At 52.6% G+C, this 15574-nt stretch overlaps 1 protein-coding gene across 1 annotated transcript in view; it reads right to left on the bottom strand.

Moving 5' to 3' along the window:
* Positions 1–265: 265 nt before the first annotated feature.
* EHD2 (EH domain containing 2) overlaps positions 266–15574 on the bottom strand; it is a 29803-nt gene continuing 14494 nt past the window's right edge. The window contains exons 5-6 of the mRNA XM_008966742.5: positions 6878–7042; positions 266–2532 (exon numbers count right to left, since the gene is read on the bottom strand). Coding sequence (XP_008964990.3) covers positions 1981–2532; positions 6878–7042 — 717 coding nt within the window. The 3' untranslated portion in view covers positions 266–1980. The remainder of the gene's footprint in view (positions 2533–6877; positions 7043–15574) is intronic.

Raw genomic sequence — 15574 nt, 5'->3', positions numbered from 1 at the left:
CTTGGTTCCCAGGCCCCCGCCGCGGGAGGTGGGAGGGAGGGATGTCCCGGGGGGAGGGCCCCAGAGTCACTTTTCCTCGGAAAATATGCCGTTCTGGCCCCCAGCCCAGGCCTGAGTCACCAGGCCTCGCTGCATTGAGTCACGGACTCCACCCCGCCCCTGAGAGCACGGAAGGGGGCCTCCCCCCACCCCAAATCCTGCCCAGGTCCCTCCTTCCCTGGGGGAGGGCGGGCGATCCCTGTCCCAAGCCAGCCTGACTGCCACATGGGAAGAAGCCTTGGCTTTATTCGCTCTGTGGGGACACTGTTCCATTCAGAGGCCCCTCCCAGCCATGGGGTGGGGGACAGTGGTGGGCGTGGGAATCCCAGCGAGCATCCTGGAGGGTGCGTCGTCTCCATGTATTTTGCTCTTCCCCATCTTTTCCATGGGGTCCCCTGCCAGGGTCAAGCACTAATATGTGGTGAAGGCAGCAAACAGCGTCGGCGTCCCTTTAGGGGTGGGGAGAGGGCTGTAGCACCAAGAACCCCCCTCCCCCGCCCACGACATCCCTGAAAAGGAGACTAAAATAAAGCCCCGGGGCCTTTCTACGTAGGGGCTCCACTTAAATATGGAATGGTGGTGGGCAGAGAGGCGGTGGCCCAGCAATCCTTAAGTCCAGATTACCAGCTGTGGAGAGGCTTCCAGGGGGCCAGGAGCAGGCTGGGCAGTTCCAGCCACAGACACGTGGGTGGAGGACGGAAATACCTCCAAGGGGTACAGTCTCGGAGGAGCAGGATGGAAGGGGCTTTTCTGCCTGCTACGGGATCCTTTTTAAAGAAATGGGTGTGAAGTCGGGCACGGTGGCTCATGCCTGTAATCCCAGCACTTTGGGAGGCCGAGGCGGGCAGATCACCTGAGATGAGGAGTTCGAGACCAGCCTGGCCAACATGGTGAAACCCCGTCTCTACTCAAATACAAAAATTAGCTGGGCGTGGTGGCGCGTGCCTGCAGTCCCAGCTACTCAGGAGGCTGAGGCACGAGAATCACTTCAACCCAGGAGGTGGAGGTTGCAGTGAGTTGAGATCTCACCACTGCACTCCAGCCTGGGCGACAGAGCAAGATTCTATCAAAAAAGAAAGAAAGAAAGGACAGGACATGACAGGAAAGGGAAGGGGTGTGGACAGAACTGGGGGCAAAAACCAAAAAAAAGGAAGGAAAGAAGGAAAGAAAGAAATGGGTATGGGCAGAATTGGGGGCAAAAACAAAAAAGAAGGAAGGAAGGAAAGAAAAGAAGGAAGGAAGGAAGGAAATAAATGGGTGTGGGCAGAATTGGGGGCTTTCCCCGAGCAAGGGAAGGGGCTGCGGAGGGGCCCATCTGAGGAAGCAGTAGGTGTGTCTCCCCTCCGAGCGCCCCATGGTCCCGAGACCTGAGGATGTGATGGAGCCGGTTGAGGGTGTTGCCTGGCTGGGCAGGAGGAAGCGGAGCAGAAGGGGGTCTGTTTATCTGCTAGTCATTTCAACCACAGGGCTGCTCACCCAGGGGAGGGGCTGGGGTCCTGCCAGGAATTAGTGTGTGTTTGCGTGACTGTGTAGGTGCCCTCTCCTGGGAATGTCACCTTCCATGAAGGCAGATGTATTTGTCTATTTTGTTCTCTATGGTAATGCCCAGTGCCTAGAACAGGGCTGGGCACATAGTAGGTGCTCAATAAATATTTGAATGAGTGACAGATGGATGGATGCCTGCGTGTGCCAGTGTCTGTGTGATGTGCCTAAGTGAACGTGAGGCTGGAGGTGTGAAGGGCGGACAGAGAAGCCTTGTCCCACCCGTGGTCCCCTCTAAATGCTTCCACCGGGGTGTCTGGCGGTAGTGAGGAGGGAGACCCCCGGTCCTTACAGCTGGGCAGGGAGGGCAGGCAGGGCGTGTGTGAGCCGGGGCAGGGGTGTGCGTGCAGCCGACTGGAGCTGGGGAGCCACAGCAGGGCCATGGGAGGGGGGCCCGGCTCACTCGGCGGAGCCCTTGTGGCGTCGCTTGGAGGGTGGCACCAGGCGACGGGGCAGGTTGGCGGGCAGCCCGTGGCCTTCCAGCTTGGCCTCAATGAGGTGGCTGGCCAGCGCGAACTCCTCATCATCCAGCATGCCGTCGCGGTCCACGTCGCTGAGCTTCCAGATGCGCCCCAGCACTGAGTTGGGGAGCTTGGTCCCCACCATCCAGGTCTTGGCCTTGGAGCCGCTCAGCTTGCCGTCGGCAGGCGCCAGGTTGTAGAAGATCTCGTCGTATTTGGACTTGTCCTTGGTCACCACCCACTCGGCCTCGTCGTCCGAGCCCTCCTCGCCGTCCTCCATGGCCTCGTCAGGTCCCCGCTCCACAAACGGGCCCATGTGGGTGCCCTCAAAAGCGCCCCCCTGCACGCCCACCTCGGTGCTCTCCAGCTCCTCCTGCCGCAGCAGGGGCATGAGCTTGGCGATGTCGTGCGTCAGCATCTCGTCCAGTGCCTCCAGCAGCTTCGGCTTCAGCGAGTGAAACTTGGTGAAGTCGTGCGCCATCAGCAGCTCCTGTGGTGGGGGACAGGGGCACCCAGAATTCAAGCGGCGCCATCCCTGAGGCCCTCAGGCTGCAAGGTGGTATCAGGACACTGGAGAAGCTCAGGGGGCAGCTGTTGTGGGTTTTTTTATTGTTGTTTGTTTTGAGACAGAGTCTTGCTCTTGTTGCCCAGGCTGGAGTGCAAATGGCACGATCTCGGCTCACTGCAACGTCCGCCTTCCAGTTTCAAGCGATTCTCCTGCCTCAGCCTCCCAAGTAGCTGGGATTACAGGCATGCACCACCGTGCCCAGCTAATTTTTGTAATTTTAAGAGACGGCGTTTCACCATGTTGGCCAGGCTGGTCTCGAACTCCTGACCTCATGATTCGCCCGCCTCAGCCTCCCAATGCTGGGATTACAGGCATGAGCCACCGCACCCGGCCATTTTTGTTTTGTTTTGTTTTGTTTTTTTTGACAGGGTCTCGCTCTGTCACTTAGGCTAGAGTGCAGTGGTGCCAACATAGCTCACTGCAGCTTCCAACTCCCAGCCTCAAACGATCCTCTGGCCTCAGTCTCCCAAGTAGCTGGGACCACAGGCACACACCACCCACCCAGCTAAATTTTTGTTTGTGATCCTCCCTCCTCAGCCCCCGCAATTCGCCGGGACTATAGGCGCGCGCCACTACGCCCAACTAGTTTTAAAAATTTTTTGTAGAGACCAAGCCTTGCTATGTTGCCCAGGCTGGTCTCGAACTCCTGGGCTCAAGCCATCCTCCCACCACAACCTCCTAAAGTGCTGGGATTGCAGGTGTGAGCCACTGCACCCAGCCAGAGTGGCAGCTCTTTACTGACACATGCAGAAGTATTTGAACATCTGAACAACCTGTTCTGCTCGGGCACCCACCAATGAGAAGATACTTGGGCAACAAGGTCCCAGAGGCTTTCTCCTGTGCCCCAGAATTACTGGAGGGTGGGGAGGCTGAGGCCCCTCTGATGAGTGAGAGCAGCGGCCCTTTGCCAGCTAGCACAGAAGGATTTCAATATTTTCGCATCAAGTATAGCTTTCTCAGAGCATCCACACCAGCCTAGAACCCTAACTGCCCTCTACCCAACTCCAGCTGCCCAGCCAGCACGTACAACATTGAAAGTTAAAAAAAAAAAAAAAAAAAACTCAGCAGGCTTGGGTGGCTCACACTTGTAATCCCAGCACTTTGGGAGGCTGAGGTGGGAGAATCACTTGAGCCCAGGAGTGCGAGACCAGCCTGGACAACATGGCAAAACCCTATTTCTTTTCTTTTCTTTCTTTCTTTTTTTTGACAAGTTTCGCTCTGTCACCCAGGCTGGAGTGCAATGGCGTGATCTCAGCTCACTGCAACCTCCGTCTCATGGGTTCAAGCGATTCTCCTGGCTCAGACTCCCAAGTAGCTGGGATTACAGGCACCTACCACCATGCCCAGCTGATTTTCATATTTTTAGTAGAGATGGGGTTTCGCCATGTTGGCCAGGCTGGTCTCGAACTCCTGAACTCAGGCAATCTGCCCACCTCGGCCTCCCAAAGTGCTGGGATTACAAGCGTGAGCCACTGCACCTGGCCTCAAAACCCTATTTCTAAAAAAAAAAATTAAAATTAAAAATTAGCCAGGTGTGGTGGTGCATACCTGCAGTCCCAACTACTTTGGGAGGCTGAGACAGAATCTCTTGAACCCCAGGAGACGGAGGTTGCAGTGAGCGAAGATAGCACCACACTGTACTCCAGCCTGGGTGACAGAGCAAGACCCTGTCTCAAAACAAAAAAGTGTGCAGGGGGGAGAGAAAAAAGAAAGTTAAGAAAGCTCAATTCCTGTCACAGTGCTACCACACCACACAGAAAGGACTGAGTGGCTGGCTGCCAAATTTGGAGGTGAGATTTGAGATGATCAGATAGATCATCAGGGGTTCCTGGGACCACCCCCTCCCCACCGAAGAAGTCACTTTGGGGTGTAGGGGTGGGCTTGGCGTCACACTGCTTCTCACACGGGCTACTCTAAGTGGCCCAGACTGCACCAGGACAGTCTCTGCGAAAATGGATTCCTTTCACAGCCCTATGTGAATTTCCTGAGCCAAGGCAGAGAGGCCAGCTGATGACGACTCTGAAGGGTTGGGGATCCTAGGTTGCAACCTGGATTCCCTGGCAGCCAGGGTATGACTAAGTTCAAGTCCACTGAGGCAAGCACAGGTTGCATGTGCAGCTTCTACTGTTAGCCTGTCCAGTATGGCAGCCACTAGCCACATGTGCTTATTTACATTAATTAAAATGAAATACAGGCCGGGCGCAGTGGCTCATGCCTGCAATCCCAGCACTTTGGGAGGCTAAGGCGGGAGGATCACCTGAAGTCAGGAGTTCGAGACCAGCCTGGACAACATGGTGAAACCCCATCTCTACCAAAAATACAAAATTAGCTGGGCGTGGTGGCGGATGCCTGTAATCTCAGCTACTTGGGAGGCTGAGGCAGGATAATTGCTTGAACCCAGGAGGCAGAGGTTGTAGTGAGTCAAGATCTTGCCACTGCATTCCAGCCTGGGCAACAGAGCAAGACTCCATCTCAAAAAAAAAAGAAAAAAGAAATACACGGTAACATTCCATTTGAACGTGGCTAGTGGCTACCATACTGGACGGTGCAGAATGAAACATTTCCATCATTGTAGAACGTACTGCTGGACAGCTCTGTTCTAGAAAGTGTTCTTGGTCAGGCATGGTGGCTCCTGCCTATAATCCCAGCACTTTGGGAGGCCAAGGCAGGAGGATCACTTGAGGCCAGGAGTTCGAGACCAGCCTGGCCAACATGACAAAACCCCATCTCTACTAAAAGTATGAAAAATTATCTGTACGTGGTGGCACATGCCTGCAGGCCCAGCTACTTGGGAGGCTGAGGTGAGATAACTGCTTGAACCCGGGAGGCAGAGGTTGCAGTGAGCCAAGATCACGCCTCTGCAGTTCGGTCTGGGTGACAGAGTGAGACTCTGTCTCAAAAAAAAAAAAAAAAAAAAAGCTAGCCAGGCATGGTGGCATGTGCCTGTAGTCCCAGCTACTCTAGAGGCTAGGCAGAAGGACCTTTGAGCCCAGGAGTTCAAGTACACAGTGAGCTATGATCACCCCATTGCACTCCAGCCTGAACAACAGAGTCTCTGAAAAATATATAAATAAATCTCTAAAAAATATATAAATAAATTTTTAAACGTATATATTTTATTTTATTTATTTATTTATTGAGACAGAATCTTACTCGGTCACACAGGCTGGATTGCAGTGGTGTGATCTCAGCTCACTGCAACCTCTGCCTCCCGGGTTCAAGGGATTCTCCTGCCTCAGCCTCCCCAGTAGCTGGGACTACAGGCACGCAACACCATGCCCAGCTAATTTTTGTATTTTTAGTACAGATGGGGTTTCACCATGTTGGCCAGGCTGGTCTCGAACTCCTGACCTCAGGTGACCCACCCGCCTCGGCCTCCCACAGTGCTGGGATTACAGGCATGAGCCACTGCACCCAGCTGTGTATATTTTAAATATTTATATTTTACAAATATAAATATGTAAATCTCAAATAAATAAATAAATGAAAATAAAATAAACAGCGTTCTTAAAGAGACTACTCTTTTCTTCCCCTTCCCAACTTCCTTTTCTTTTTTTTTTTTTTTTTTTGAGACAGAGTCTCGCTCTTTTTGCCTAGGCCGGAGTAAAGTGGCGCTATCTTGGCTCAGTGCAAGCTCCGCCTCCCGGGTTCACACCATTCTCCTGCCTCAGCCTCCCGAGTAGCTGGGACTACAGGCGCCCGCCACCACGCCCAGCTAATTTTTTGTATTTTTAGTAGAGACGGGGTTTCACCGTGTTAGCCAGGATGGTCTTGATCTGCTGACCTCGTGATCCGCCCACCTCGGCCTCCCAAAGTGCTGGGATTACAGGCATGAGCCACCATGCCTGGCCCCCTTCCCAACTTCTTGCTGGCTGGAACGCAGACACAATGGCTGGAGCCTTCACAGCCCTTTTGTACCATGAAGTTCCTTGGGCCTGGAGGCCAGGCATGGAAGAGAAATAAGACAGAAGGGGACTAGATCCCTGGCTCTGTAAAGCACCAAACCAGTCCTGGATCACTTTCTGGGACTTTTTATGGAGGAAAGAAAGAAAAACTCTCTATCTTAATTTAGCCACTGTTATTTTGGGTTTTCTCTTCACTCCCCTAGCCTGACTCATAAAACCATGCTCCCACGGAACTATTTGAGGGAGGCGCTTTCCAGAACCTGCCATCCATCCCTCTGGCTTTTGAGGTCCCATCTCAGAGCTTCCAGAAACCAATCTTCCCATCACCCACCCCCAACACTCCCTCCTGGGCAGCTTCCCACCTGCATTTTCTGGCAATCAGGAAAGTCCCCAGGGGAGATGTGATGTTCCAGCTGAATCTTCGCAAAGATGACGGGCAGTTTGAGGATCAGCTGCTTCTTCTTGTTCTCCTTCCCAAACACAGAGGGCATCTCCTTCTTCAGGTAGCTGATGATGTAAGCGTGAGCCTGTGGGAAGGGTTCGCACCTCAGCCTGCATCAGGGTCCACCAGGGGGCTTGTTAAAACACAGGCTGCCGGCCCCACTCCCAGAGATTCTGATTTACTTGGTCTGGGCTGGGGCATGAGAATTTGTATTTCTTTTCTTTCTTTTTCTCTCTCTCTTTTTTTTTTTTCTTTGAGACGGAGTCTCGCTCTGTCACCGAGGCTGGAGTGCAGTAGCACAATCTCGGCTCACTGCAACCTCTGCCTCCCGGCTTCAAGCAATTCTCCTGTCTCAGGCTCCTGAGTAGCTGGGATTACAGGCATGCGCCACTATGCCCAGCTAATTTTTGTATTTTTAGTAAAGATGGGGTTTCACCATGCTGGTCAGGCTGGTCTCAAACTCCTGACCTCGTGATCTGCCCACCTTGGCCTCCCGAAGTGCTGGGATTACAGGTGTGAGCCACCGTGCCCAGTCTTTTTTTTTTTTCGAGACAGAGTCTCGCTCTGTTGCCCAGGCTGGTGTGCAGTGGTGCAATCAGCTCGCTGCAACCTCCAACTCCTGGGTTCAAGCAATTCTTCTGCCTCAGCCTCCCAAGTAGTTGGGATTAACAGGTGTGCGCCACCACACCCGGCTAATTTTTTTGTATTTTTAATAGAAACGGGGTTTCTCCATGTTGGCCAGGCTGGTCTTGAACTCCTAATCTCAGGTGATCCACCCGCCGTGGCCTCCCAAAGTGCTGGGATTACAGGCATGAGCCACCGCGCCTGGCCTGCTTTTTTTTCTTTTTTTTTTTTTGGAGACAGGGTCTCGCTCTATCACCCAGCCAGGAGTGCAGTGGTGCGATCATAACTTACTGCAGCCTCAAATTCCTGGGCTCAAGGGATCCTCCCGCCTCAGCCTCTCAAGTAGCTGGGATTACAGGCAAGAGCCACTGCCCAGATGGGAATTTGCATTTCTGACAAGTTACAGGTGCTGCAGGCGGAGGTGCCACACTGTGAGCCCCATGGCCTCCTCCTGCTGGGGCTCACCCTGGGCTCCTCCTCTCTGCTAACTAAGTGAGCTGAGTCCCTCTCAGTTTTAAACACCCCTCCAAGAGGTCCACTCCCGAATCTGCATACCAGCCTAAGCCTCTCCCTCCAGCTCAGGACTCAGAGCTAATTGCCCTGTCAACATTCCTGGATAGCTCCATACCAGGATGCCCTAAGTGGAATTTGAGCCTAGCCCCCAGAGCTGTGTCGCCCTCAGCTGTGCCCATCTCTGAAAAGGGCATCCCCAGCCCTGCCTTCCCAGTTGAGGCCAGAAATCTAGAAATTTTATTTTTATTTATTTATTTATTTTGAGACGGAGTCTCACTCACTCTGTCACCCAGGCTGGAGTACAGTGGCACAACCTTGTCTCACTGCAACCTCCACCTCCGGGTTCAAGCAATCCTCCTGCCTTGGCCTCCCGAGTAGCTGGGATTACAGGCACGTGCCACCATGCCTGGTCAATTTTTGTATGTTTAGTAGAGACTGGCTTTCACCATGTTGGCCAGACTGGTCTCGAACCCCTGACCTCAAGAGATCCACCCGCCTCGGCCTCCCAAAGTGCTGGGATGACAGGCGGGAGCCACCCTGTCCGGCTCTAGAAATCACTTTTTTTTTCTTTTTGAAAGGGAGTCTCACTCTGTTGCCCAGGGTGGAGCGCAATGGCATGATCTTGGCTCACTGCAACCTCCACTTCCTGGGTTCAAGCAATCCTCCTGCCTCTACCTCTCGAGTAGCTGGGATTACAGGTGCCCGCCACCACTAATTTTTGTATTTTTAGTAGAGAGGGGTTTTCACCATGTTGGCCAGGCTGGTCTCAAACTCCTGACCTCAAATGATCTGCCTGCCTCAGCCTCCCAAAGTGCTGGATTACAGGCGGGAGCCACGGTACCCAGCTCTTGAAATCATTATTGATTTGATATTTGATTCTTCCTCCTGTTAAGTAGCCACATCCCACCTATCAATGAGTCCCTTTTGCCTCCTCCTATGTCTCTCCCTCTCTCCCCTACTTTTCTTTTCTTTTTTGCTTTTTTTAGACAGGGTCTGGCTCTGTCCCCCAGGCTGGAGTGCAGTGGCACAATCTCGGCTCAGTGCAACCTCCACCTTCCCAGCTCAATCCATCCTCCCACCTCAGCCTCCTGAGTAGCTGGGACTACAGGCACCCGCTACTACGCCCAGCCTCTCCCCTGCTTCTCATTTCTCTCCACCTCAGTGGCCACCATGTCCATTCGAGCGTCATCCTCTCTTGCCTGGGGAGACACCCAAGGTGGCCCGACAGGTCTCCCAGCTCCCCATCCTGCCCCAATAACCCTTGCTCCATGCAGCAGTGGCCCGAGAGGGCATTTTTCAGGAAGGAACATGAGCCCAGGGGATGCTGCTCATAACTCTCTATTTGCTTATTGAAGTTCAAAATTTCTACCGAAGCCGACAAGGCCCTACAGCAGCAATTCACGAAGTGTGGTCCAGGGAAATCCAGGGGTCCTCAAGATCCTTTTGGGGGTTCCTGTGGTCAAAATTATTTTAAGAACAATACTAAGACGTTATTTGCTTTTTGCTTTCTTCACTCTTTTTTTCTCCCAAATAGACAGTGGATTTTTTTTTTTTTTTTTTTGAGACAGAGTCTTGCTCTGTCACCCAGACTGGAGTGCAGTGGTGCAAATAATGACTTTATTTATTTATTGAGACAGAGTCTCACTCTGTCGCCCAGGCTGGAGTGCAGTGGCTCAATCTCGGCTCACTGCAAGCTCCACCTCCTGGGTTCACGCCATTCTCCTGCCTCAGCCTCCCAAGTAGCTGGGACTACAGGCGCCCGCCACCATGATAATTTTTGTATTTTTAGTAGAGACTGGGTTCCACCATGTTGGCCAGGATGGTCTCGATCTCTTGACCTTGTGATCCGCCCGCCTCAGTCTTCCAAAGTGCTGAGATTATAGGCATGAACCACCACGCCCAGCCTAATGACTTGATTTATTAATCTTCTCTTCTCAAGAGGCTGAGATGGGAGGATCACTGAAGCCGGGGAGGTCGAGGCTACAGTGAGCCATGATCATACCACTGCACTCCAGCCTGGGTGACAGAGCAAGACATTGTCTCAAAAAAAAAAAAAAAGGAGCCCCAGAAGGGCTGGAAACTTGTCTGTTCCCTCCATCTCCAGCACCAGTACAATCTGTACAGAAAACACTCAGGAAATATTTGTGGAATAAACCAATGAACTTGAGAACCTTTGAAACACAATCTTTTTTTTATTATTATTTTTTATTTTTTTTGAGATGGGGTTTCACTCTGTTGCCCAGGCTGGAGTGCAGTGGTGCGATCTTGTCTCACTGCAACCTCTGCCTCCTGGGTTCAAGCGATTCTCCTGCCTCAGCCTCCTGAGTAGCTGGGATCACAGGCATGCACCACCATGCCCAGCTAATTTTATATTTTTAGTAGAGATGGGGTTTCTCCATGTTGGTCAGGCTGGTCTTGAACTCCTGATCTCAGATGATCCGCCCGCATTGGTCCCCCAAAGTGCTGGGATTACAGGTGTGAGCCACCACACCTGGTCCACAATCTTATAAATTATCGAAAAATAAACAAGGAGAGCAGAATAATGAATATTGGTATGTCTATATTTTATAGGAAGCTCAAAAATTAAATATTGCTCATGCCTATAATCCCAGCACTTTGGGAAGCCAAGGCGGGGAGGATCACTTGAGGCCAGAAGTTCGAGACCAGCCTGGGCAACATAGCAAGACTTGGTCTCTAAAAAAAAATTTTAAAACTAGTTGGGTGTACTGGCGCGTGCCTATAGTCCCAGTGAATTGCCGGGGCTGAGGAGGGAGGATCACTTGAGCCCAGAGGTTTGAGACTGAAGTGAGCTATGATGTCGCCACTGCACTCCAGTCTGGGCGACACAGCGAGCCTTTGTCTCTAAAAAAATGAATAAATAGGCCAGGCGCGGTGGCTCACGCCTGTAATCCCAGCACTTTGGGAGGCTGAAGCGGGTCGATCACCTGAGGTCAGGATTTAGAGACCAGCCTGGACAACATGGTGAAATGCTATCTCTACTAAAAATACAAAAATTAGCCGGGCTGATGGTGCCTACCTATAATCCAAGCTACATGGGAAGCTGAGGCAGGAGAATCACTTGAACCTGGGAGGTGGAGGTTGCAGTGAGCTGAGACCGTGCCATTGCACCAGCCTGGGTGACAGAGTGAGACTCAGTCTCAAAAAAAATAATAATAAATGCTTTTACAAAATGCAGTATATTGGCCGGGCGTGATTACAGTATATCACGCCTGTAATCCCAGCACTTTGGGAGGCAGAGGCGGGCGGATCATGAGGTCAGGAGATCGAGACCATCCTGGCTAACTAACACAGTGAAACCCCGCCTCTACTAAAAATACAAAAAATTAGCCAGGCGTGGTGGCAGGCACCTGTAGTCCCAGCTACTCGGGAGGCTGAGGCAGGAGAATGGCGTGAACCCGGGAGGCGGAGCTTGCAGTGAGCCGAGATCACGCCACTGCACTCCAGCCTAGGCGACAGAGCGAGACTCCATCTCAAAAAAAAAAAAAAAAAAAAAATGCAGTATATCTGGAAAGACACACAAGAAACTACTTATGGGGGTTGCCTCTAGAAAAGAGGCCCTGGGAGCTGGTGGGGTGAGGTGTGGGAGAATCATGTCTGATAAAGTATGAATGCCTTTCCATGAGATGGTCTTAAATGTTCAATAAAAAAGACTAGTTAAAAAATTCTTTTAGGCCAGGCACAGTGGCTCATGCCTGTAATCCCAACACTTCGGGAGGCCGAGGCCAGCGGATCACCTGAGGTCAGGAGTTCGAGACCAGCCTGGCCAACATGGTGAGACCCCATCTCTACTAAAAATACAAAAATTAGCCAGGTGTGGTGGCACCTGCCTGTAGTCCCAGCTACTCGGAAAGCTGAGGCACAAGAATCACTTTAACCTGGGAGGCAGAGGTTGCAGTGAGCCGAGATCATGCCACTGCTCTCCAGCCTGGGTGATAGAGACTCCATCTAAAAAAAAAAAATTATATATATATATGTATATATATATTTTTTTAAAGAATCACAAATTTAGACTGCTGAGAACGTTGGTGGTCCCTGACTGGTTCTAAACCTTCATCTCTTCCACCTTCCACCACCACCCTGTCTCCAGCCCCGTTAGGCTCTCATTTCAAACACATCAAGTACATGGCTGCCCCAGGGCCTTTGCACATGCTGTTCTCACTGCATGGACTGCTCTTCCACCCGATCGCCACTCGGCTCACCCCTTCCTCTTACCCCTTCCTCTCCTTCAGAGCGCTCTAAAATAGTCCCTCGCCAGCCCCTCTTTCCTCCGCTTCATTTTTCTTCATAACCATTGATTTGTTTAATGTTTGCTTCCCCACTAAAAAGTAATTCTATGAGAAAAGGAATTTATCTTTGTTCCCTGCTGTATCCCCAGAGCCTAGAAGAGTGCCACATGCGATCGGCAACTGCTGAATGAATGTCACTGGGCCACTGCAGAGAATGTGGTCTGAAGGTTCAGGGCATCTTGGCGTCTTTAGAATCAGACCCTCCCAAGGTCTTGGCCTTACGTATCACAGCATCATAAAATCGCCCCTTCTAACAGCTATCACTTCAGCCAAAGGACTTAGAGCCAGAGGATTCGTCCACACCCTCCATCGTACAGATGGGAAACTGAGGCACTGGGAGGAGGGTGAATGCCTCCTCCCAGAGAGTCCAGGAAGGCCTGGTATCTTTGGAGGAGAGCATGAGGGGAGGTTAACAGTATGGCTATTGTTGGTGAAGACCAAGTGTGGCGGACTCATATGTGAGGAGCAGGGGTGGGGGTGCGACACGGGGCAAAGGAGGGGCAGTGAGCCTTGGTCACAGCGGACCCTGAATCCCATGCTCCTGTGTCCTGAACGGCACTGGGGAGCCATGGATGAACCTGCAGGAAGAGGGGGAGGGAGTGCCTAAGGGTCTGAAGGACCAATCAGGGCAGGGGTGTGGCCGGGCTGGGGGCGGGGCCTGTGAGAGCGGGCCAATGGAGCCAGGGGGCCGAAGGGCGGCTCCGTAGGGACCAAAGGAGGGTAGGCGGGAGGGCGCTGATGGCTTTTCCAGAGAGGAAGCAGGGGAAGGTGCCAGGAAGAGATAAGGTGGGAGGGCGGGCTGGGCCGGGGCTGGGTCCCTGACTCCGGGGTTTGTCTGGGTTTCCGGAGCCGCCCCCAGCCCGGCGGGGGCACCAGGTGTCTGGCCCGGACCCACCCCTCTGTCCCTGGGCCTTGTGCTCCAGCTCCCGCCAAGGGACCCGCGGGAACGAACCTGGGGGAGTCTAAGCAAGACCAGGAGGAAGACAGAGAGAGGGCGGCGGCGGAGCGGGGGAGAGATGGAGAGACAGGAGGAGGCAGAGCGAGAAAGAAAAGGAAAGGGAGTTAGAATAAAAGAAAAAGTAGAAATGGAGAAGAAAGAGACGGAGAGAGAGGTAGAAAGGAGACTGACATAGAGACAGAAAAAGAGAGGGAGAGACACTGCAGAGCCGCCTGGGCAGAGGAGCGCAAGGTGAATTCCGAAGGTTCCAGGAGTGGCAGCCTGGTCCACAGTGGGCCGCTCCCTCCGAAGGAGGATTCCTGGGGTGGGGGTGGGGGCTCTGACTCACCCACTCTCGCTGCTCCTTAAACCAACACCTCAGGCTCCTCCACCCCCTAGAACCTTCTTGGCCTCCCTGCCTGCCCAGCTTCCTGCCCCGCCTCCACCCTGGCAGCCTCCCCTGAGAAAGTTCCATCTGACATCCAAAATCGCTCTGAAACCCGCGCTCTCCTTTCTCCTCTCCCTCCCCAAGGCCTGTCCTGATCCAGGAACCTCCAAGCCTTTTGCCTGGTCTCCAGGCTCCTAGACTCTCCTGCCTTGAATCCACCCTCCAAAAGGTAGCTTGAGTCTAATTATCTCCTTTCCCTGCTCCGAACTTTTTCATGGCTCCCCAGTGCCCTAGGGACAAAGCACAGATTCCCGGACACAGCCCACACCACCTCTGATCTCAGCCACATCCTCAGCCTCTAATTGAGTTAGCACACTGTCTACACTGGGTTCAACACTGACATTTCCCCTCAGATGCCCTCTCCTCCAAAGAAGTCCTCTCTGCCTGCCCCAGCTACCCCGCCCCAGCTCTGACCACACTGGGTCATCAGTGCCTGGGGATGGATCTGTCTCCTCTCCAGGAGCCCCAGTGAGGACTGAGCCCTGGAACTGCCTTCATTATTTAGGACTGGGAGCCCCAGCAGGACAGGACTGGAACCATCGTGGTCACTGTTGTGTCTCCTGCACCACCCAACACCAGGCCAGGCATAGAGGAGATTTTGTTCAATGCAACTGTTTGTTCAATGTCATTCATTCAATAAATATTTACAGAGCACCAATTCTGTTCCGGGCGCTGGGGATAAATCAGTGAAGGAATTCAAAGAGCCCTGATTGGCTGGGCGTGGTGGCTTACGCCTGTAATCCCAGCACTTTGGGAGATCGAGGCGGGCGGATCAGCTGAGGTCGGGAGTTCGAGACCAGCCTGACCAATATGGTGAAACCCCGTCTCCACTAAAAATACAAAAAATTAGCTAGGTGTGATGGCACACGCCTGTAACCCCAGTTACTCAGGAGGCTGAGGCAGGAGAATCGCTTGAACCCAGGAGGCGGAGGTTGCAGTGAGCTGAGATCGCACCACTGCACTCCAGCCTGGGCAACAGAGGGAGACCCTGTCTCAAAAAAAAAAAAAAAAAAAAGAAAGAAAGAAAAAGAAAAAGAGAAAGAGAAAGAAAGAGAGAAAGAGAAACAGAGAAAGAGAGAAAGGAGAGGAGAGGAGAAGAAAGGAAAGGAAAGGACAACAGGGTTAGGGTAAAGAAAGGGGGGAAGTTATATTCATTCAAAGGAGGGCAGGGACAGCCTTCCTGAGAAGGGAGCATTTGAGCAGAGTCTTGAAAGGGGTGAGGAGGGAGTGAGCCTTGTGGATGGCCAGGTGGGAGGGGGAAGAAGGCAGAAGAGGTTTCCAGGAAGAGGGAGCAGCAAGTGCACAGGACTGAGGCCGCCAGCGTGAAGTGCAGGGGACGCTGGGAAGGGAATGGGAGATGAGGACAGAGGAAAGGAGTGAGGGAAGGGGACAATCTGTGGCCACAATCAAACAAGAGTCATGGGAAACGGGTGCTGTGAAGCGCCTAAGATGTAATAAATTCATCTTTTTTTTTTTTTTTTTGAGACAGAGTCTCGTTCTGTCGCCTAGGCTGGAGTGCAGTGGTACAATCTCAGCTCACTGCAACCTCTGTCTCCCGGGTTCAAGCGATTCTCATGCCTCAGCCTCCCAAGTAGCTGGGATTACAGGTGCCCGCCACCACACCTGGCTAATTTTTGTATTTTTAGTAGAGATGCAGTTTCACCATCTTGACCAGGCTGGTCTCGAACTCCTGACCTCAAGTGATCTGCTCCCCCCTCGGCCTCCCAAAGTGTTGGGATTACAGGCGTGAGCCACCGCACCCAGCCTTCATTGTTATTTTATGTCTGT

The sequence above is a fragment of the Pan paniscus genome, chromosome 20 (assembly GCF_029289425.2).
Source record: "Pan paniscus chromosome 20, NHGRI_mPanPan1-v2.0_pri, whole genome shotgun sequence".
In the NCBI taxonomy this organism is placed as follows: domain Eukaryota; kingdom Metazoa; phylum Chordata; class Mammalia; order Primates; family Hominidae; genus Pan; species Pan paniscus.
This window is presented reverse-complemented; position numbering and strand designations above follow the sequence as displayed.